The following is a 25,379-nucleotide window of genomic DNA, read 5'->3' as shown; positions in this document are numbered from 1 at the left end:
TACTGAAAGCAATTTTCAGGGAGTGACATTAATATTGCAGAGAAAAAATAAGCTAACTAATACTTGTTATACTAACGAGCTAGTATTATAAAAAAAATGAGAAGATAAGAAAAATATGTAAATGAGGATGAAATCTATACTTGAGGCAAAATTGAATTTGCTGGACATGCAGAAATGATTTGATACATAGCCTGAGACTTGTTGTTTGAGACTTAAATAAGAACTTGATCTAATCACTCTTTTCTATCATCTGAATTTCCAGCGGGTGTCCAAATTACTTCCATCCTCTCATGAGCTATAGGGTATGCAGCCCTAGGATATAAGCACCGCTATCCAATAACTGCATCAAGTGACTCACAACATGAATGTTATGCAGCTCATCAGGTAACCCACTATGTTCGGGAAGCAGTCTGACCTTCCGCTCAAAAGTCAACATGTAGGTTTCCTCAGCCTAAAATCTCTAACAATCAAGTCTGTATTGCCTTTCTAAAACTTTTTTATGCCCTGAAGTTCAAAAGCTACTCTGGACTACAAGGTAAAGGGAAGAAAAATATTTTATTGGCCACAGGAAGCACAGTTTTTATAATAGACAGTGCCTCAGAAGCATCAAAAAAACAATTAAATAAACTGCTTAGTGAAAGTATTTCATATCAACCACACAAAGATAGTTTTCTCTCTCTCTATATATATTCCTTTTATTTTACAGAAAGCATTTAAAGCATCAATAAGCAACATAAGCCTTTCAAGGGTTTACGTTACGGAGTAATAATCCATGCCGAGTGCCATAGATGGCTGGCAATACAATGCAGGGAATTAGCATGGCATAATTTACGCCCTATCGTGCACTTCTGCTTAATTTAACAGCAAGAACTCAGCTCCCCCTGTGTGTTTCTATAAACATTTAACAATAGAAACTTCATTCTAGAGATTTTCCTTCAAAATAAACCTGATCAAATCCTTACTGTGACAACAGATGGAGATAGAGCAGATGTACCATAGGACCTGAAAGTTCAATAACTGTCAGTCAAGAGCTGCAGAATGGCTCTGAGGAACTACAGTCATGGTATATTGAAAAATAATTAATTCAACAGTCATGCAAAATGAGGAAGAAAAAAAAACACCAAACAAACAAAGAAAAAACACCAAAGGAGAGGGAATATAAGCACTGTCCTTAATGTACTTCTAGAGTAAAGACTTGGTTTTCTTTGAGGACTTGTCACCATACAGTATAAAGTTTAATCAGTCCACTTTAAAAATATTAATACGATAGCAATGTCATCTTGGAGGTTATTATTCTGCAATTAAAAAAAATAAAACGGAGTGTGTTGTGTTTCATACAGATGTTTATCAGTAGAACAGATGTTCTATCAGTCCACACGAGCAATGAAATTCACCTTTAAGTGTAACAGTGTTCATCTGCAGCAAAGGACACTGGCTTGAGTGACAGGGAAGCCAACCACTGTGATATTTGCATGTATTCACCTGTATGCAGTGTCTACAAGTTAGGTTTAATAAAATAAACTCACTGAGCTTAATTTTTAGAAGGGATTTTAAATGAGATTGTTCTAACTGCGTAACTTTAATCAAACTGAACAGCAGCCTATTAAGCCCGAATATGTGGTGATACTACATAACTGATCTGGTACAGCCGCATGTAGTTGTTTTTATTAAATTATATCAAAAGCAAGAGAAAATGGGCATATCCATGTATATTTCTGAACATCGTCAAGAATGTAAAGATGCCTGCAAAACACTGGGATTCATGACAACTGAGTACTGTGGAATCTGACATGCACAATTATACTACAGTTCTTTGCCTTAGCGCGGCATCAGTTCATTATGCCATGATGTTGTCTGAAAACTGAGTTAAACACAGTTGCAGAGTTGAAAACACTCTCTGTCTCATTCTCATATAATTCTCATTATAAACTGTTAACTTTGAACAGGACAGCTACCGATTCTTTTCCTATAAATGCAGGGAAATTCTAGAGGGAAGGAGTCTTCTTAAAAATTAAAATTAAAATTATTTAATGAGAATATCTTATCTTCTGTAGAGACAAGACAAATCTTTCAAAAATGCTCATGCTGCTGTGGATAGAAGAGAAATAGTGTTCAGCTTAAAGGATTATAGCGCATTTCCCCACTATCCTTTTTTGTGTGAATTCAGTATTGATGAAACGTGGAGTGTTATAGACTTTGAATTCATTTTAATAGACATGAGACATACAGCACGGGAAAGAAAGTTTTAAATACGTCACTCTGCCAAGATATTCCAATCTCTGTTTCATGGGAAACCTTGAGACTTGACTTTAGTCTGTGTAGTAGAGAAGCAAGGGAGTATTTACTGCATTTATGAACATGTACGTGAACACATCCATAATCCAACAAAATGGAAAATCGGTTCCCCGGATTTGCCATGTACTGAATATGCCTTGTAAAAGTGCTATCAGAAAGTTACAACTTTCCCAACTGCAATTTACAAACGTTGTAGTTGCACGTGTAGGGACAGGAGGAGGTGAACTGAAGGCCAGACTAAGATTTAAATCTAAACCTTGAATTCCACTGTGTGCCTAAACCAGATGTAACCAATTCATCCTCCTGGCATGGCAATCAATAAATGCCAAATCCCAATAAAACCTGAATAGCAAATGAGGGTTATAATGTGTAGTAAAATCTCCAGTAGCTGGAGGCAATACATTTTTCTTCCCATCCTGAGAAGGACCAGAAGAGGTTGTAAGAATGGCTATCTAATGTTGATTTCCCTAGATGCTATCAAATCGATTTTCAGCTGAGCTCAGCATGTTCACAAACTCATGGAATTGAAAAGGAATGGGCAGTGCTTGTCCTCAATGCACCACCATGGTTTATTGAGGTAGGATGTATTTTCATGTCGTTTGGAAAGGTTTAGCAGGGAAGTTGATGCCACCTCTCAGAACTCACCGACTTAACGGTGGCTCTCGCGGGAGCTGATATTTGCTGTCCTCCGTGTAACAGCTGAACAGCTCCAAAAGGAAACATGCCTGTGTTTGCTCTCCCGTCTTGGCTGATCAAATAGATAAACCTCTGGCTGAAACCTTGAAAAATGCTATTCTTTGTGCCTTTCTGCCATGAGATCTTTATAATTTTTCCTCTGGATTTATGGAAACTATGATATAGTATTATTTTTAGTGCATATTTAAAATAAATATTATAATTTCAGTATCAAGTTGTCTAAAATTTTTTTCTCAACTGCTTCCTGGTTTTCTCTTAGACGGTACTATAGGTAGCCCATGAATATAGTACCAATATAGAAAACACAACTTGATTCAAAGATGTTGCCAATTTTCTAATTTTTTACCACCTTCAAGTGATAATCATTGTCAGCTCAGATGGGGGGAACTTTATTTCCCTCTTCTCCCACAATCTTCAATAATATTTTGCCTGTGTGGTCCTCTTCCATCACTTTTTGTATCATCTTCCCACCACTATTAAACATATTAAGACTATTCTCAGAACTTCTTATTGCCTCATGCTGTCCATATAATTATCACTTTATCAATACTCATCATCTTTGAACTTTTAATTTCCAATAAAGTGTATCTTATCTTTCTAATAATTTGTCAGACAAACCTGCTTTCACAATTACTGCCTTAAAGGAGAGCTGCTACTCGATGTGTAATCAACAAGTCTTTTTCTCTTCTCTTCTTAACTTTATTGCAGACGTTGAGACTTTTGGATAACACTGTCAATGCCACAGTAGCTTCTACACCTATGTAGGTTCATTTTTTTCCACGTTGTAATGCTAATGGATCTGTCTGTGCTGGTATTTTCTTCTCTAACTCAAGAATATATTCATAAAGGAATTATAATTGGATTTGTTCCTTCACTCTAGTTTGACAACTGCTTTGCCCCTTTTACCTTTAACAACTAATTAAACTCCACGTATATATATATATATTAATTTTATTTATATAAATATGTATATGCACATATACATACAAAAATTCTAAGTGACAATAACCTTCAATTACCCTGTTAGTGCTCATAAAAAACCCCATGGGTATTCATTAAATGAAATTGTGAAATTAAGTATGTTGGGGTTTTTGTGTTTTTTTTTTGTTGTTGTTGTTGGGTTTGTTTTGGTTTTTGGGTTTTTTTTAAGCATAATAGGATGAAGACAGCAGTCAAAAGATTAACTTGCAACGTTGTCACTGTTGATGGAAATTTCTATGGAAAGTTTTGCTTAGACAGGCAAAGGTATAAAATCAAAACTTTCACATGTATTTTAGACACCAGTAATATCTAAGTGTGAGAAAGATACTAATCCCCTTAATAACTGAATATTTAGCAAAAGGAGGATATTTGAGAGAAAAGGTTAAATAATGAAATTTTTGGGGCTTTATCATGAACCTTTTAGATATAGGGGGAAGAAATGTAAAATATACTGTAGAAATTTTGTCACTGAGGGAGAACTGAAAAGCCGCATGATCATACAGACCTTTTCCACCTGTATTGACTAAAGATAGTACTCTAAAAATTCTTAGTCAATAGATATTTCTCAATAAAGTGACTTTAAAAATGTTTCATTATAGGTGCTTAGAAACTGTTGGAGTTTTTCTTATTACTGCTTTTTACTGAACTAGATGCATAGGGCATACAATAAGACATAGAGGAGTTTCCATCCTAAACAGATAACATTCTTGTAGTTTGGGTTCATCATTTTAGGTAAAATATATTGTAAGAAAAAATCTAGAAGTAAAATCCCAGTTAAATAGGTTTCAGAGTTCAATTTCATGATGTGCTTGCAGAAACAAGTTAAAACTAGCTATTCAACCTCTTAGACAAAAATGTATTTTATTAAAATAAATGTCAAGATGACAAAAGCAGTCAAGACGATAATTTAATATTCAGCTAAATAATGATGTGCTAATGTAACAAGTAAAAAGGACCGTTCCTCCCCTGCATATCATGTTAATGTCTGCTGCCTACCAGAAGACAGAAATTAACCTTGCATCTGTGTAGTCTTTTCTGATTCTTCTCAGAAATACCTTATTTAACTTAAATTAGGTTATATTTCCTAGCTCTTTCTACAATAAAAAACTGCAACCCTCTTTGCATACGGTAATCCAAAAGGGAGTCTGCTTTTGAAATTAATGTTCCCCAAAATTTCAAGACACACACAGATCAATAAACCTTTTTCTTTTCCAGTATTTAATGGACATTGAGACTGATAAGGTCTCATCATATTGGGCCTCTCTCTTTTCAGTTTGATCTTTTTTTCTGAATTTCTTGCAATGGTCCATGGTAATTCCTTTGGAATACAGTGACTGATGCTGATGAGAGAAGAACACATTAATTGCAGGATGCCCTAACAGATAACATGACCAGCAGGCTGTTCAAGCCAAGAAAGTTATTTTTGCTTTCCACTGGAATTCTAATGAAGAGGAAAATGACTTACTGACCATGCATGCCAAGAATTCCAAAACAGCAGAGATCACTGAATTAATATGTTAGCCTGGTGGGACATTTTAACTGTTGTTTATATTTTTGTTTTATTTTTTTACAGCAATAAAAGCAAAGAGATAAGTTCAGAGCAAATCATAAGAGTAACAATAGAGCTACTTAACTATTTTTTATTTACTAGCCATTTTGTCCATCATTCTTTTCAGACAGGAGCATTTCTTTGCCACTGCCCACAACTGATGTTGTGGAAACTGTTCTAAAAATGTCCAAATGCAAGTGTTATTCTCATTTGCTGAATGTGACAAACCACTTCCTTTCTGTGACTGCAGGAGGCAAGAGTGAGACAAAAGTATCTAAAAATCTGAGCAATTGTAGTGCAGATGAAGAATTGAGAGTCAAGGATAAATAAAAATGTACCTAATTGTTAATTATGTTTATTTATTCTAGCTTCTTTTATACATATCAATATAGTTACTAGTAGTAGCAGTAGCAGTAGTAGTAGTAGTATATTGTCATTCATTTATTATGGTTTGTGGACCTTCTCATGAAGAAAGCAGCGAAAAAATAGTAATACACCCTCCCTTGGGAGTTACACTCAGCACAATTCCATATTAATAAAGTTGGACCAGAGACAGGAGACTGAGAATTGTGTTGACTGGCTGAAGATGCAGTGTAAGGGAGGTGAAAGCACTTTTCTTCCTCAAATCTGTCCTCCTGAAGGTAAGTTTACAGCTCAGTCCTATACATAATTCTCTCATTCTACAAGGAAGTAATTTGTTCCTTTTGATAAATCAGATTTCTCAGTTTCCCCTTATTACAAGTTTCTTAAAAAGAAATCCTGGTTATGTAATAGTTGTGATACAGAACACATGTATACTTAATTAACTGGTCTAATGTACTGGACAGGTACTCTGTGATAAATAGCCCACCACAAAATGGCCACATTTTCAACTGTTGTTGTGCTGTATCACAGAACAACTAATGGCATGACTGTAGTATGGGAACAGACTATGTTACAAATGAATCTTTGACCACTTTACAGTGTACGGTCCTTTACCCTGAATATTTTTATTCATACTTTGTTTACGTCGTTTTCTAAAATATATGCTGATCCTTTTGAGGAGGAGCAGCTGTTGCCCATTCTTACGATGGTCTCTAGCAACTAGAACTTCAGAATTTCAGCCTTTAACTTTGAGCTGCCTCTGGGTTTGCTGCTTCAAAAAAAAAAATTGTGGAAAGAACAGATTTCTCAAGACACACAGCTCTATCCCTTCATCTCATGGATCCAATCACCTGCTACACACCTGTAGAGAAGAGCAGTAACTGTGCTCATGATGCATTTTGCAAGAAAACATCTCTATTCAAGGAATCTTACTACCTTTTTTAGGACATTGCAGTGCCTTCCAGTAATATGAGACTGCCAATGGATGAACTTGGAGACAGTGAGATGATTCAGTCTGACCAAATTCTGCTACAAGCCTGCTCCATAATCTTGTGCAAATATTATTTTGTTATGCCTTCATTTGGACAAAAGAATTCATACATTTTTAGAATTTTAGAACACTGACAGATACTGGCTAATTTTGCAAAGCATAACAATCCCATTCCCCCTTTTAGATGCAATCTCAAGAAAACTTTTATTTCTATATATATGCATTAAACAGGTTAATTTGAAAAGATTAGGCAAGTTATTACTTTGACCAAACATTCCAGTTCCCTTTGACTAGAAAAAAAAATGCCTATTTTCAGGCAGCAAGGTACTCTCTGAAGAAAATCTACTGAGAATTCTTGAACTAGAATAATGCACAGCTACCACAGAATTAAGTTGAAATGAGAATTATAAATGGAAGAACTCCAAATTTTCATTTTCTTACCTGCTGGTTTACGGGAAAATTCCTGTTGATTTTTTTAATCTATAAAATGAAAAAAAAAAAAAAACAAAAGAAACATAAATTAATACTCAGTCATTAGAAGAAAAAAAAAAACTATACCATTGGATTTTAGAGCCATATATCAGATACTCCCTTCCAAATTATGTATGAAAAAAGAAAAGAAAATCTCCTGCAGTAAAGGGACTGCAATTTTGACAAGCTCACATGAATAATGGGATGTATTGTAGTATAAGATCCCTGTTAAATCTTACCGTTATCCTTTTTCATGACACCATTAAAACTGATTTTTGGAACATCTTTTGTTGGTCTTACACTTCTGCGACAGTATCTTACTACGTACAACTTACTGCCATCCACCTAAGTCATGAAGCTTTAAACAAATTCCTTTCCTGAAATAATGATGGAAAATTGGGCTGGAATAGCCTTTGAAACATCCCTTACTCTACCCTTGTATCCTAGGAGCAAAATCAAGTGTGCAAAATCAGTTTTGATAATTGTCCAAGTAAATTTTTCTTAAAACATTCAACAATATCACTAGGTAAAAAGTACAGAGAAAGGCAGTCTGAGACCCCTGAGGAGTTTGTTTTTAGCACTGCAGATCATTGATTCCATCTAAATAAACATTGCCAGCTTTCTGACACAAAAGTGTCCAATACAAGGAGGATTGTGTGGAACATACCCATTCCCACCATTAGTAGAATAAAAATATCCTTTTTTATTTTAAGCAGAAGCCCTGAAAGCTTTTGAGCAAACCTAGTAAATCTACCATGTGCATTCATGACAGATACTTAATACCTACAATTTATTTTTTGCTCTCCTATGTTAACTTTTCACAATTGTTTTTGTCGCTATGTGTAAATGAGTAAAACACATCTTTAAATTAAAGACACTGACAACTAGGAATCTATTTTATAGCTCTGAAAGCCTTGAAACCACTGTTTCAATCAAAGGTATAATATCTTTTGGAAGAAAAGAAGAATCACCACTGAATTTCCTCCAGTGTTTACAATATCAACTCTAAACAACTATATGCAGAGATGTGAGTGGCACTGTGTTTTGCAGACTACAAACCGACTGTTTGCTGCAGTGGTAACCTCTTTGCATTCTTCATGCAAATACAAGTCTGTAAGTCTGTTACTGACATCCCATAGTTTTGCTATCAAAGGATAATTCTCACTGTCAAAAAACATGCTGGCAAGCAATTTCAGTTGGCTTTCAAATGTATCCTGAATTAAAAGTGTCAGAAGAACATTTCCACCCTCCCTTCTTGTCATGTACATCAGCTTCAGTTTCCTCCTTTCTTCAATGTAAGTTAAGGGGAAGCATTAGAGGACCTAGGATATTTGGTGGACAAAGTATTAAAATAAAATGAATCCACACTTTATAAGACACTATCTTTTACACAATTTCTTAAAAGAAAAGGTGCATGAAAACCACAGGCTTTTGACAAAAAAAAACGGAGATTTCAAGACTTCTGTGGTTTATTCCTAAATCTGACATGAAATAATCCAGCATGATAAATCCTCGTTTATGTTAGGAGGTGCTATTATAATCCTTGTCAAAACTGCGGATTTTCTTCTACTTTAAGCAAAGACTACAACCAATACTGTAAAAAATTTAAGCTATGAAAGAACATTGTCAAGAAAAAGAAATTTTACTATCCTAAGCAAAATACTAAAAATATTTCTTTAGGTGCAAGTTACATATTAAATACTTTGATAGTATTTTTGTTTACTTCTTATACAGAGATTAATTTTTTTAGCAGAAACAAAGTACATTGGGAGCCTTGTGTGTTTTTAAATATTCCTGGGAAATTTAAACGCACTATCCAAACATCATTTTCTCATTCACAAATTTCCAATTATTTTTTTAAAGTACAATCTAAGCCCTTACATTGCATAGTTGTAACTGTTGTTGCTTTGATGAATTAAAACACTCATCATGTTTATCTTTCAAATAATATGGTGACGATTTCTTGAAATGCATTATTTTCAACTAGGCTATAGTTTGCAAACTGTATTACAGGTACTCAGTTTTACCTGGAACTAAAAATTATTGTGTGATTAGTTTTAGGAACACCCTAAATGTTTATCATTTACATTTTGTTACATAAAAACCAAAAGAGGTTCTATAATTAGCCAGCAGAAGTCACTGATCTTTAAGATTATGAAATACACTGTCTTGAGAATATGGAAAAAAAAACCCCAAAACATTAGCCAACATTGTTCTTCCCAGCATGTTACAAAATACAGTGAGCAAAATTCAATCTACAGATGACGCAGTTCCTTAACTATCAAAATCTAAATGTACAGATTTTTCACAAATGAAAAGAGAAAAAAATATCTTCTGTTACTGGATAGATTATCTAAAAGAGAAACATTCCTTCAGTCTTCCATAACATTACTGAACTCATTGCAACACCATTATTTATTAAGCACAATCACAGCATACAATATTACGTATTGTAGCCAGAAGACCTGCATGGATGAACAAGGAGCTCCTGGACATGACCAAAAGGAAAAAGGAGGCCTATAGGGAGTGGAAATAGGGGCAGGTAGCCTGGGAGGTATACAGAGGAATTGTTTGAGGGATCGGGTTAGACAAGCTAAAGCCCAGATAGAACTAAATCTGGCCAGGGACATTAAGACAAACAAAAAATTCTTCTTTAAGTATGTCAGCGAGAAAAGAAAGACTAGGGAAGATGTGGGCCCTCCTCGGAAGGAAACGCAAGAACTGGTTACCTGGGACAGAGACAGAGCTGAGGTACTCAATAACATTTTGCCTCAGTCTTCACTGGCAAGGACCGCAGCCACACTGCCCATGACACAGAATGCAAAGACAAGGATTGGGAAAATGGAGAACTGCCCACTGTAAGCAAAGATCAAGTACAAGACCACCTGAGGAATATGAAGGTGCACAAGTCCATGGGACCTGATGAGATACATCCGTGGGTCCTGAGGGAGCTAGCAGATGAGGTCACTAAACCACTAGCCATCGTATTTGAGAAGTCGTGGTGGTCTGACGAGGTTCCTGCCGACTGGAAAAGGGGAAACATAACCTCTATTTTCAAAAAAGGAAATAAGGAAGACCCAGGGAACTACAGGCCAGTCAGTCTCACTTCTGTGCCTGGCAAGATCATGGAGCAGATCCTCCTGGAAACTATGCTGAGGCACGTAGAAAACAGGAAGGTGATTGGTGACAGCCAGCATGGCTTCACCAAGGGCAAGTCATGCCTGACAAATTTGGTGCCATAGTGGCAGTGGACAAGGGAAGACCAACTGATGTCATCTACTTGGACTTGTGCAAAGCGTTTGACATCGTCACACACGATATCCTGGTCTCTAAATTGAAGAGACATGGATTCGACAAATGGACCACTCGGTGGATAAAGAAATGGCTGGATGGTCACACTCAAAGAGTTGGGGTCAACGTCTCAATGTCCAAGTGCAGACCAGTGACGAGTGGCATTCCTCAGAGGTCGGTACTGGGGCCTGTACTGTTCAACATCTTTGTCGGTGACATGGACAATGGAGTCGAGTGCACCCTCAGCAAGTTTGCCAATGATACCAAGCTGTTTGGCGAGGTAGACATGCTGGAGGGGTTGGATGCCATCCAGAGGGACCTGGAGAGGCTGCAGAGGCGGGCCCAAGCCAACCTCATGCAGTTCAACAAGGCCAAGTGCAAGGTCTTACGTCAGGGTCGGGGCAATCCCAAGCACAAATACAGGCTCAGCGGGGAATGGCCGGAGAGCAGCCCTGAGGAGAAGGACCTGGGGGTGCTGATTGACAAGAAGCTCAACATGAGCCAGCAGTGTGCGATCACAGCCCAGAAGGCCAACCGTATCCTGGGCTGCATCAAAAGAAGTGTGGCCAGCAGGTCAAAGGAGGTCATTCTGCCCTTCTACTCCACTCTCGTGAAACCCCACCTGGAGTACTGCATCCATCTCTGGAGTCCCCAATACAAGAAGGACATGGACCTGCTGGAGCGTGTCCAGAGGAGAGCCATGAGGATGACCTGAGGGCTGGAGCACCTCTCCTATGAGGAGAAGCTGAAAGAGTTGGGGCTGTTCAGCCTGGAGAAGAGAAGGCTCCGGGGAGATCTTACTGTGGCCTTCCAGTACCTAAAGGGGGCCTACAGGAGATCTGGGGAAGGACTTTTTACTAGGGCATGTAGCGATTGGACAAGGGGTAATGGCTTTAAACTAGAAGAGGGCAGGTTCAGATTAAATATTAGGAAGAAGTTTTTCACTTTGAGGGTTGTAAGGCACTGGCACAGGTTGCCCAGAGAGGTTGTTGAGGCCCCATCCCTGGAGGTGTTCAAGGACAGGCTGGATGTGGCCTTGGGCAACCTGGTGTAGTGTGAGGTGTCCCTGCCTATGGCAGGGGGGTTGGAACTCGATGATCTTCAAGGTCCTTTGCAACCTAAACTATTCTATGATTCTATGATTCTATGTACCTGATACAAATGAGTAACATTTGTTTTCATCAGAGGACAGCAGTATGATACAATGCAAACATATATGCACATAACATTTTTAAATCAAACACATTGGCAGATAATAGTCTAAGAAAGAAAAGCAGGCGCTCTGAGAACATTCCTTAGAAAGACGTGTTTATCCAGAGCAATAAAAAGTCAGAGTGGAACAAAAGGTGACAAAAGAAGAATCTAGTAAACAAATTCTGTTCTGAAGGCAAAGTTACAGGAAGCATTATGAAACCTGAATTGAAGCTAGCAAGAACTACCTGCTTCTGCTTCATGTTCAGAAAAACAGGTGCTGAGGGGTGAAGTTCTATTCTGGTTCAAAATCCATTAATGCAGATTGGGAAAAAAAATTCTAAGAACACCATAGAGAAAGTAGTTTCGGATTTGATGATGACCTAAATATGGAAGGATGAAGAAGGGGTGAAAAATAAGGTCTCTGCATATGTTGCTTCTAACTAGTAAATAGGCAAATGATGTTGATAAGAGATCAGTAATGGAAGAATAGATTTTAGTGGAAGCTATCATAGAAGAATGGCTTGAAGCAAAATTGATTGTGATAAGGGTACAAACATATACAACTAGATATGTTCAAAAAATTCAGCTGGCAAAATATATTAAGACACCGTAGCCATGAGGAATACTGGACAGGGAGATGATATGCAGTGAGATATAGAGAAGAATTCACCATGGCCAAATTCAGTTAATTTGGTGTACTATATGTTGCTACCAGAGACAGACAATTGTCACAGTGATGGCTGATTTTTGTGGCCCTCTGCTGGAATGCAGCCAATTAAGCTTGCAAAAAACTGGGTTTTAAACTTCCACATTCACTTGAAACTGAACTAAATTGTTCAATCCTCTGAGAGCTACTATTTCAGACCTTCTTTGAGCAAATAGCACTACAATAACTATTTTCAGTTTCCATAAGAGGATTTTAAAGTGTAATCTCAGAACCACTATTTATTAAGGGTTTGTTTGACCTTTTTTTACCTATTTATTTTAATGAAATTTGCTATTCCAATGTAATCACAGGATCCTCATGAGATGATGAGGAAATGTGCCTTTCAATGAGTCCATACCACCCTAAGGACCCTTAAGGGCAGTATGATCTGCAGATAAGGGTACTGATTGGATGTTTTTCCAATTCTTAAAAATTTAAATAGAAGCAATGATATGTTTGAAAACTCTACGTGTCTCATGCTTGCTTTAATCCTATTTCCCAAAAAAACTGTATTATAAATGATAAACTCACAGTTCTAATGTTATACTGGGAAAGATGGTTAATGACAATGTGAATCTCAGGCATCACAACTGGTCGTCTGCAAGAAGCAATAATATAGTAGGTGTCAGTTTTCAGGACAGAGTGCTTGACAGAGACCATTCCCTTGGAGTACCTACAGAACACCCACGACTGAGTGGCAACGTTTGGAATGAGCGGGAACCAGCTCCTGCTCAGTATTTTGTTGATTTAGATAGTAGATCAGATTCTCCCACACTTTCACATTTTCACATTTTATTTGGTCTATCATTTCCTTGAAACCTGTAGCTGTCATGTAGCTTTGCAGGTCTCCTTCCTTATCAGAAATTTTCCTATTAAAAAAGAACCCTCTATTATTTTAATTTATGCTGGCCATATATCTGGATTTCCCAAAACAATTTAGACTCTGTATGCTGATTTGCATTCATTAACAGCTAATTACAATATAATAGCTTGACAAGAATGTAAATTCATTAAATAGTTCTTAACTTTATCTCATGCATTAAAGCCACAACACAGTTCATGCCATCGGGATGTTAACTGATTGCAAACAGGTAGCAAGATCACTACAATTTGGAACACTTTGCAAGAAAACATGAATCTGTGCTGTGATAATCTAATGTTAATGAATAAAGAGTAAATAACATTTGGAATTATTAGTTGGTTAGTCTTATTTTCTGTCCTTCCTAGGCTTTTGTTTGCTCAATGCAATAGGTAAGTTGTGGTTAAGATTGTGAAATTTTGTTATTCAAGATTATACGTGCATTAAAAAAAAGCAGGGAATCAGAGAAAATTTGAAAGAAGCATGCAACAGTTCACTGAAAATACATCATACGTTGGTGAATTCATTCAAATATATGCATAACTGCCTATAGACTGAATGGAGGAATTCTCGATGCTGGTTTTACAAGCTGTAGTAGATTTTAGAGTTTAAGCTGAAAATCCATATAAGCTACGATATGCAAAGTGATCTGTTAACATGTTCTGGGAAATATGGGAGCATAGGAACTATCTAATGCAACATTTACGTCTGCTTCCTGATCTACCGGGGATGATGCCATTCTCTATTGTCTGTTGATCACATCTTACCAGCTAAAAAGTTCAAAGGATAGAAAGACTGGGACTCCTGCCATTATTTCTAGTATTTTGATGCCTAACTCAGATTTTTCTGAAGACTAGATGCACTGGATTGCAAATGCACTCAGCCTGAATGAACATAGCATCAAGTTCCTTGAAGGAAGAAAGGGAAAAAATAGAATATATGAACATTTAGATAGAGGAGAGGCTTGATGCAACACTGAATAATGCATAAACATGACCTCTGCTTTAGAGTCTGTTCCTATACATCCCTGTAGGCTGAGTCATTCTCACTATGGTTTCTAGATGAGAACAAAAGTGAGAAACAAGATGATACATGTTTCAACTTACATAATAAATGTTATAAAATCTCTCTCAGGAGTCAAAAAATTGCAAAAAGAGATCAAATACTTTTAAGGAGTACAGACAATTAAGACACAGTAGGCATAATCCTGGAAGTCCCTTATCAGCTGACTGAAGAAGTCCCAAAGTAGCAGCTCGCTCAAAAGACAAAGGGAAATAAAACTATACTTTTGTTATTGCCACACACAGGACTAGATGGATCTTTGTTCTGGTTCAATATTAGCACTTAAAGTTCTCCTGGATCATCTTAATCCATCTGGAAACTATAATTTTTCCTTTGAATCCCAAACATAAGTAGAGGAAGAAAGGCCTGAGATCGTCTTAAGGTCTCATCTGGAAAGCATCCTATAATTCTACAAGCTTCCTTTTAAATTCTTGTACTGACCGCCCTTGTATTAGCCAGTTGTACAAAGTATATTGAGAGCTTGCATGCTTTGGTGAGCTCCTATACATGCAGATATTTGATAAATACTTCTGGAGACAACAAAGGATGGCTAGTAAGACTCAGAAATGCTCCCCCAGAAAACAAATCAGTTGAATACAAATCATTCTAACAGAGGTCTGGAACAGATGTATGGAAAGAAGATTTGTGTGTTGAGAGTTATTATCAATTTATGGCATGTAGGGGCACTACTGAAGGACAAATGGCCATCTGAACTATGGCTGCAAACATGCATACCATCAAACTTCTTTCATTTGCTTTCTCACTCAAAAGGATCCAGTGATGCAGTGAACACTACCAGCACAGCAGTAATGCATGGATATCATGAAGAAATACCAGATTTGTGCCTATTACACAAAAGTATAGTGGGAGCCCTAAGGACAAAAGCATGAAACCTAGTCTTCGCACATCTGTGATGTTCCAATAATAGGACTGCAATTACTTTTACCTAAATTAATTAAAAAAAAAAAAAGGTTCACTTAACAGATTAATGACTTCATTTAATCCTGCAATATTTAACACCTATTCCTAAATTTGGACATTACCTTAATGATAATATTGCTATTGTGCTTCTTTAAAGAAGATACTTGTGTTACAAACAACACAGTTTCACAACAGCGAATCTCCATAATTAAAATATGTCACATGCATATTATTAAAGAGACAATGGTAAACAGATGAAAACCAGTGCCTGCAAAAGTCATTATGGTCCAATCTGAAAGTGAGAAACATATGACTCTCTACCAAAGATTTACTAGAAAGACTGTGAACAATCAAAATTGAAAAAAAAAATGAAAAAAAAAAAAATACCCAGAAGGAGATACAAGAAGCATTGCTTCAGATAATGAAATGCAACTGGATAATTGTGGTTTATGTCATAATAGTGGTTGCTCATTGCAGTATCATTATTGCAGAATCAATCATGCTAAAAGTAAAAAAGCTGGTGTAGGTAATCATCAGTAAAACATCTACTCACAAAATAGTGAAATATATTCCTCTCTCATTTGCAATTTAAAACAATTTTAGCATCCACCAGAGAAAAACAGTTTGCAATGGAAATCCATCTGAATACTTCAAGGTATTCAAATCCACTTTACTTCTTGTTAAGAAAACATACATAGATTCCTGAGTAAAGATGTAGTGTACCTGGCAACTATCAATCCAGTCTTCCTTTGAAGATGTCAAGGCCTTACATCTGAAATGTAACTCTTCCAGATTCCCCTAGCTAATCTTTTTTAAATTATGAATTCTAAGTCACTTTTATTCAAAATACTTTAAACATAAACCTTATATATCTTCTATAGCTGGAAATACTAGACTCTAGAAGCTATCAGAGGCCTCCAGAATACATATTTTTCTCTGAATTCTCAACATTCATGGAAAGTTTTGTTGAAATTCCACCCTATTTTTCAATAATGTTTTACTTAGCTGTTGCTATATCCTTCCTTTATGCAATAGTTATTAGGACTTGTATTAAAAATTAAATAAAAGAAATCCTAAACTTTCAAAACTGTCGCTGCTAAAAGAAAGACACAAAAGGGAAACAAGTTTAATAGTTGGAAGATAATGCTTGGCACTAGAAATCTACAGTTTGTTTCCATAGACTATCACTGACTTTTTGCAGGATCCTAAACTTCCAAACCACTACATGAGTTGGTTTAAAATAGTATGCTTGAGTTGTTATACTTCAGCGTAGTTTGACTGAGAACACTGCTAAAGAACATTTAAAGTTCAGAATATGGTAGGAGTAGCAGGTCATAATGACAGCTTTAGTAGATGACAAAACGCAAAAGAAGGAGTTTCTGCACTTGTCAAAAGAAGGAGGTTAAGGCAAAGAAAAGAACTAGATTTTGAAGTAAGAGCACAGTGAGGAAAACCCTGGATCACTCTCCTTCACAAAATCATGGCAGTAATACACATCTGTCTGTACAAACGCCCATGAGAAATGCCTGAATATACAAACTGTGAAGAGAAAAATAACGTTATTAAACAACTGCACTAGATGTGATCAAGAAATGTCATTGATCTAGTCAGAATTTTTTTGAAGGTAGAATAATTTTTTTCAAAACTGATATAAAGTTTACAAGGGTAAATGTAGTATGCAAGACATTTATTAAATACATTATAATATTTGTGCTTGTTATGAAACCTGGATGTCGACAAATGAGACAATATGCATATACAAAAAAAGGGCTGGTTTTTTGCCATTTGGAAAGTATTTATTGGTAATTCATAGCAGCTAATAAAGGAGATAAAGTCATGAATGAAAAATCAAATCTAAACATTAATATCTACTATATGTACCTAGTGATGGAGTGACAGAGCACTTGAGGTGATGAGATTGGTATTGAACAAGGATGAGTTTCAATGGGAATAATTATCTAAATACAAATAATCAATCAGATGGTTGATTATCTGGTTTAGACGATTGATTAACATGTCTGCAGTTCTTAGTGCCTCTGTCCACCAGTTATTACTGCAGAAAAAGCAACCCCATGTCATTCGTCCAGCAGAAACCAGATTATTAAATTGCTAAAAATAGATCTATGTGTCTCTTCTGGTTTAAAACATGAGATTTCAAACTTTCTGATTTCTCAAGGAAATTAAATAACTCCAGTTTCAATTTTACTTTTCACCTACAATTTCATTACAATTAATATTTAGACAACATAATGTCTAGTATATAGTATTTATTTTGAGAAGTTTTGATAGAATGCCAAAGAAACGTAGGAAAAACTTTAGTCTAATGGTAGCCATAGTTTGTCTTATCCTAGCATTTCTGAATGCAGTTGCAAGCACTGATATGAATATGTTAATTCTATGATAATGCAAAAGAACAGAAACATATGGCTGAAAAGCAACTCAGTAGATCAAAGCTATCCACCCAACCCACTTGTACAGTCCTGCCATGATGGCACTCTCAATGCCTTTCGAGTCAATCTATTAGCAAGTACAGCTCTACTTAGCATTGGAAGTTCTCCTTATATCAAAACAGACTCTGTCTGGTTGCAGTTTAAGCCCATCACTTCTCACATAATCCATCATAGAAACAAAGAAGAAACTGCCTGCTCTTTGTGTAGCTTTTCTAAAGTTGAAACATTATTCCTTTATTGAGGCTAAGCAGTTCCATTTCACTCTGTATTTCCTTGCAAGTTCATGCTATTGTCAAAGAAGCCCAAGCCCTCTTTGGTGACACTGTTTCTGCATATGAGCATTGTAGGACACATTTTTCCTGCATGACCAGGAGGATTGTCTAGCACATTACAACAGCTCTGACCCCCTCAGCCTTCCTCCAAGAGTCTCGTAGTCACTTTTGATCTGCTTAGAGTCACACTGAAATTGGTCATGCCCACATGAATGAGCAGTCCCAGTTAATTGTCATTTAGCTAGATGGCTTTGGCAACGTCTCTCAGATTTAAGATCCTGGGAGACAGAACGCTTCCCTCAATGTTAGGTCCATTCACTAGCTGGAATTTTTCATCACACACAAGAATGAGTCACTCATGACCAAGACATGTCTTCCTCATGGGAAGGGTGATCATTAATCTCACAGATTTTCCAGCCTGCCACGTTTTCATTTTATTTTTTCTCCACTTGGTCATTAGGCTTGAAACTTTAGTTACTGTGGGCAGCATTATAACGTAACCCTGCCTGAGAAGAGAACATTTTCCTATGAAGATGATTGCAAGAACCTCTTTTTAGCCAGGTTTTCCTCATTCACAGTAGGTGCTATTGTAGATCTTCATGACTTGTTGCGAATCATCGTATCCACATCCTCCAATTTCAGAGTTCACTCGGTTTGACAGCTTTCTTTTGTAATTTCTCTATCTACTTCTTAAGAGATTTCTCTACCAGGTATGCTCCAATTGAGGCATCCTCCTCCCTCCTCAGCTTCCTTTGGGAATGGAACTGCAAATCATAACTCCTACAAATTCAATTAAAGATTTGGATAGAGACATCTATAGTTTTGATTCCCATCTAAAGTTTCCACTTGCACCATTAGCAGTTGCTGGAAGAAAAATATCTCATGACAGAATTTATAGTCTCATCATTATCATTACTTTCCTCATTTTCCTTCCCCTAAAAGTCCTATTCACGGCTTTTGAGATGCTTTTTCACCCAGTCACATGGCTCCTTTCCTTTTAGGTCCCCCTTGTCAACCTGGTCTTTTCACTCTGACTTGGCTGAAACAGAATGAGAGGCAGTTTGTTGGAGACTGCAGCTAAACCTATTGTGGTCCTCTCATTCTATCAGCAGCCTTCTGGCCTTGCCCATGAAGAGTTCACAGTTTGCCAAGGTTTGCATTATTTCAGGACTCCTCACTTCGGTAGAGATAACAACATTTGTAGTTCACACTCTGGCATTTAACAAGACAAAGGAGGCAGCAAAATGGCAGGACAAATGGGTAATTTTACACAATTATACATAACACATGAGACAACCCTCTTGACAGAACCCAATGCCCCATAGAAATGTAGCTAGTGATTTTTAAAATACATTTAATACTCATACAATAGCATATCGGTCTAAATGAATTCCTGCTGGCAAAGATCAATAAATTCGCCAGTTGCCAGTGGTGTGGAGAAATACCTTTAGCTAAAGCAATGAAATTAAAGAGGCTTTCTGTAGCCTTTACAGGTATTTTATCTCCTACCGTGCCACCAGCAACCCAAGTTTGTTTACTTTAGTTTGAGTGGATTAAAAATAAAATTATAGGAACACCTAGTCTTTGTTGTATTGTGCCACATTTCACTTTTTCTGTCTAAAAAAATTACACAGTTTTATTCTCTTGGAGCTCTCTGGAAGAACAGCAATATTTATGAGACAATTTGGGTGACAGCACCAGATAACAAACTGCTTGTGAGTAAGCTAAAAAAATCACCCGGTATTACATGACTTAAATAATTTCGTTGACATAATATGAAATAGCTGTTGAGACATTAGGTTTACATGATAATGAAGTAGGTATTAACACAATTGCTAAATTTGATACTAAAAAAAAATTAGATATTTTCATGTCACTGTGAGATAGGTATAAAAACCTTAGTTTTTCAGTACTTGTTTCTGCTGAAAGCTCACCATTCATCTGTATAACTAATCATTTTAAATTTCACTTGAAACGCTACAAAATTACTTAGTAGTACTTTTGTATTTAAAGGTCACGTCCTCATGTTTTGTAAAATATGTCTGGTCCCTCCTCCTTATACACAATGGGGCTTCCTGTACTCTGTTTTCAGAGACTCACTCTAGCACTGTATGCAGTTATACTCTGAGCTGGTTTCCATTGTGAAACTATTTTGCAATAAAGCTTCTGCATTGCCATAAGTAGGAAAGATCAGAATCTCCTTAACCTTCTTTCTCTTAACAAGCTGCGGAGCCATTGGCTTGAAAAGTCTTGAATTTACTTCCCTTCTAAAGAACACAGTTCCTTCTGCTTATCTCCAATTTCACCTCGTAACTAAGAATTCATTATAAAATACTAAGCAAAAGTCCTTGCAAATATGGGTTTTTCGAGTATCTTCTGGTGTTTTTGAAAAGGAATGCCCCAACACCGAGGAATAAGTCATATACAAGTGTAAAGAGCTGTGTATCTGGGAGCCATAGCTAGAAGGCAGGCCAAGGGGAAGAATATGTCAAAGTACCAAAAGGGTAGGGTACAATTTTTTTTTGTGGAAACCAATTAATTTTCATGCTCAGACTTTTTTTTTTTTTTTTTTTTTTTAAGAAAAAGAATTGCTAAATACTGAACTACATTTGAGGACTATTTCAATTTTGACAACAAGAATGTTAAATTGACATAATATTAATAGATGGTATATTTTTCTTGCCTTGGATATGACCTTGTAATCCTTAAACAGGAAGAGTCTTGAATAATTAAGACTCAACAGAATTTTCCCCAACCTCTCATGAATTGCCAATTTCTTGGCATTAAGAATGACTAAGACAAGCAGTGAGGACCCTGCAAGTAAATTTAAAGACAATTTTTGCTTTAATGTGCATTTTGAACTTGCCTATGAGAAAACTATGAACTTTTATTGAATTTCACTGCATTATACTGGGCTAAATATCATCTTTGAAAATCATTTTTCAACAGAGAACAAAAAAAAAGGTAAAACGAATTTCAAATCCATTTAAAAATGAGCTATTTCTGTACAAATGAGAGTTGTCACATGGTATATAAAGTTCAAGAACCATTTTTAAGATCTTTCATTGAAAGTGCATCTGTGTCAATAGATTTCAGAACAGTAACTCACTGTCTACTTGCCTTTCAGCAGTGAAAGAGATTGTTTAGCCAAAAGTATAGATTTTTGCTATATAAAAAGTTCTTGTAGTCCAAAGGAAAACATGATGTCATAAATTAATAAATGCAAATAATGCCATTTCCTCTTTTCAAGATATCAACATATGCAAACTTCTCCAAGTTTAAATAAAATAATAATATATAAAAAAACCCCAATATCGAAGGAAGAATCATCCTTATGATATTTAAACTATTGGAATAAATTAAACAAATTATTAATTTTTCCACAACACCTTGCCTTCTGTCATTACTCTAGTAAGTTTTAGTTATCAATCGTGGACATTATCTTTCCCCTCTCCTGAAAGAAAAAGAGGTGGCACATACATGCTCAGAAAATTGCTACAGCATTATAGTTAAAAGAAAAATCAGGAAACAAATTATTCAGCAAAGGTATAACGAACCATGAAGACAGTGGCATAAGTAGAAGAACACAAAAGCTATAATTTACAAGTGAAATGCGTATGTCAAGCTGCAACAAAAACAGATGATGTGTAATGAGTAAAATAGTATGTGGTTACATTGTTATACACTGTCAGGATGTGGGAATTAGCTGTATAAACTTGACATTATTATAATAACACTTAAAATAGAAATATATATTAGGATGGTGTGGTATTTGGAGAATTTAGAACTGAACAAAGCAATTAAATATCTGAATAATATCATGCCTATTCATAAAGAATAGGCTGCTGTAAGAGCATAAGCTCAAAGCCAAAGAAGAAGAAAAAACCCAAAGACGAACAAAGGCAGCAATTCCAATATTGAATGTAGAATTACGCTTTCACTATGAGTACTAACTGTTCTTAGCAGTAATTAGTAAAAAACATACAATACAATTTGCAAAAAGTTCAGTTTTGAGCTGGTCATGACTGAAAAAAAATCGTAATGAAATGAAGTCATAGCTATATAGAGACAGCTTTTACCCTGAAACCGTATTCATTGGGTGTTCTAAGCCACACAAATTTATCATTTCTATTCTACTATTATTTATTTCATCTAGAAAATGTCTTTACTCAGCAAATGGACTTAGAACAGAAGTTCAGTACCTTATAAGTAATGTATTTAGGACACAGTTGGAATTACAGAGGATGTGTATATTTAAAACTTTTCTCATTAATATATAACTAGACCTCTGTCTGGTCTCCAACGTGTTCTGACGTTATTCCAGATTGTGCAACAATTATAAATAAATGGTGACAATCATGTTTACAACTGACCTTTTGAGTAAATTCTGATTCAAAAGAGCATTCAATATTTTGACTTTCTTGTCATTGTCTACCAGTAATTTTCTTTTCAATATGTGCTGAACCAACCCTTGCGTTGGCCTCTCCGTTATCACTGGTGTATGTCAAAACTACTTCTTTTCACCCTTACTGCTTCCCAGCTAGGGAGATCTCATCTACTTCTGTTACTTTCCTGCTTCTATATACTCAGTCGATACTTCCCGAGCCCACTCTTATTAACAAACTCGACTCTGCTATTGCTTTCCTCTGGTTTAGTTTAATGAAGAGTTCATCATTTAGTCATGTCCCTTCTTGCACTTTCTTTTCTTTCCTGTGGACTAGTAGAGTATGCATCTTACAGAAAATATGGCTATGTATTTATTTTTGATTATACAAGTATTCATATATGAAACTGTAAAAAAAAGTTCTTTAGTACTGGTAACACTGTACTGGTAGACCTGGTAGACTCCCCTGTGCTCTACAGGAAATATTACTGAAATAATACCGGTGGAACCATCAGCAAGCCTCAGAGAGTTCCAGTTGCTATCCGAATGTAGGGACTATTCTTTTTTTATTGTATTTCTGCTCAGTACATTTTGAGATGAAAATGCTATTTATGGTTACTGTTTGGTAAATGAATGTGCTCCACACTGCTGCAGCAAGAGTAGCTAGCTTAATTAAGGTGCGGCCATACTTTGCTAAATAGTCAGGAGAGGTATACTGACTAGCTTGCCAGGCAAATAACTTAAAAATAATCTTTTTTAAAACAGCTTGTCATGAGCCTTTTAGAATTTTGTTTGCTATAGTATTTTAAAAATCATAGATTATGTTTATACAGCACTATCAAGATCCATTTATGTTAAACTGGTGCAAAAGGAAATAATTCTGATGTTAAACATGCATACAGACTATAATTTTTCAATTATTTAAAGAGGAACCGAAAAAGAATGTTTAGCTCCACAACTCCGTAGGGGTTGTGTCAGCCTAAGAATGTATTTTTTTCTTGTGAAACACCCTATTTATGATGTAAAGAAAAAAAAAAAAACCTTTAAAATTAATATTGCTACTGTTACAAAATGAGGTAAACAATACAAAGCACACGCACTATTAAAATACAAGTTTATGAATAGCCTGTGTTTTTCTGCCTGGCAAAGAACAAAACAAGCAGTAAAAAGAATATATCCACTCCCTCTAACACGTGTATCATATAAAAGTATGCAGAGTAGAACGACACTGCTCACTGCTGGAGGCCCAAACATCTATGTAGTCATTGCTCACTTGTACTATATTTAATAACTATAAAGTTAGTGTCCTTCAACATTTGCTTCATATTTGCATTTGCATTTCCATGACTCCTTTTACAATAATAAACTCCAGGAGTTTCTTTGCAGACATCTGAAGTATCTCGGGAAAACTCACGAGGAGAAAAATCTTTGTGACACCTCAGAATACTTCATGGAAGTGAGTGATAACATTAGTATGGCAAAAAGGGAATACGAAACAGTAAAACAGGTGTCTGAATGTCTGATCCTTTTGTCTCTTTGGCAGTACTTTTCTTCACGAATGGTCCTAATTAAAATAATATTCACAATTTCATGGACATTTTCCAAAAAAAATCAACCTTACTAAAAGTTTGGAGGATTAAACTTTTCATTTATTCTCCCTTCTAGAGACAGTTTAGAACATTCAATCATTTTACTTCCGTAACGTTTTAATTACCTCCCTCCTCTTCCATGAGGAATCTTTCCAATAATGGATGTATGAGAAAAGGAGTATTTTTTTCTTTCTGAGTAGAACAGTAAAGCATTCCAATGGACACTAGGAGTTCTTCTAAATCTACAAAGCATCTGTAGGTTAGTATTCCAGAGAAGAAATATTAAGCAAATCTATATCTAGAAATGTCCAGTAAAACTTGTATTTTCCTTTTATAATAAGACGACTACTATTTTCCCCAGGTACATCTGCACCTGGGAAGGGAAAGCAGCAGCCACATGAATGGAAAAGTAAACAGGAAAAGGAAAACAACAAATATTTTCATTTGCACCCTTTATTCAGCAATGCCCAAGTCCATTCCTTATAAAGAAAAAAAAACATTTTGTATGAACCCGACTTCCCCAAAGCAACGTGGGCTAGTTTTGCAGTAATAATTATGCCACAAATTAATAAGCCTCAGCCCTCCAAAATGGTAAGGAACACCTTCTGTGATGTGAGAACATCTCGTGAAGCATGGATTTTAATTTGATCTCAAAACCTGAGAGACATTCTTGTTAGTATTCAAAAGTTTTGTGGATTGCAAAGGAAGATCTATGAAGACAGAAGAAGGGAAAATGGTAAAGAAGACCTATCTGACTGCAACATTCATAAATGCAGAAAATCCCCAATTGCTCAGTTGAAGATAGCTATGAGGCCTGGTTTTGCTGATCTTCCTCTTTCACGGCAAACTTGGCTGCAGGAGTTTGTGCTGACTTTTCTCTTCGTGTCTGTATATCCACCCATGATAAGGGACATACATAACTCAGGCTGCAGAAGATAAGCGCGTATCTGCTGCACTTAAGCAATGCTCCTACTGGATAAATCCTACTGGATAGCCTGGATGACGGTACTGCCTCCTGCTAAACAGCATTGGCGTGAGTTTTACATGTGGCTCAATGGTTAGCAAAGAGAACAGTCTCTGGAAGGGGGAGCAGAGCCTCAGCCCTGCCCTGTCTCCAGACATCCTTTGGCCAGGGGTGAGACAGATGGCATCAGGCCTGCAGCCTGAGTAGCGCGGAGAGCTCCTGTCTCTCATGTCAGGGTGACTCTTCCTACCTGTAGGCTCTTATGCTAAAGTAGCCTCTTGCCATTTCTGATTAGAAGTGGGAGAGGTAGGTACTTAATTCAAGCAGATTGAATTACCCTC

At 36.3% G+C, this 25,379-nt stretch overlaps 1 protein-coding gene across 1 annotated transcript in view; it reads right to left on the bottom strand.

Moving 5' to 3' along the window:
• SNTG1 (syntrophin gamma 1) overlaps nucleotides 1-25,379 on the bottom strand; it is a gene marked incomplete at both ends in the record, with an annotated part of 170,941 nt that overhangs the window by 65,354 nt on the left and 80,208 nt on the right. The window contains one exon of the mRNA XM_082499225.1: nucleotides 7,317-7,355. Within this exon, the coding sequence (XP_082355351.1) occupies nucleotides 7,317-7,355 (39 nt within the window). The remainder of the gene's footprint in view (nucleotides 1-7,316; nucleotides 7,356-25,379) is intronic.

The sequence above is a fragment of the Vanellus vanellus genome (genome assembly GCF_965231255.1).
Source record: "Vanellus vanellus genome assembly, chromosome: 2".
Taxonomy (NCBI): Eukaryota; Metazoa; Chordata; class Aves; order Charadriiformes; family Charadriidae; genus Vanellus; species Vanellus vanellus.
Note: the sequence above shows the minus strand (reverse complement) of the source record. Positions and strands in the feature narration are given on the sequence as shown.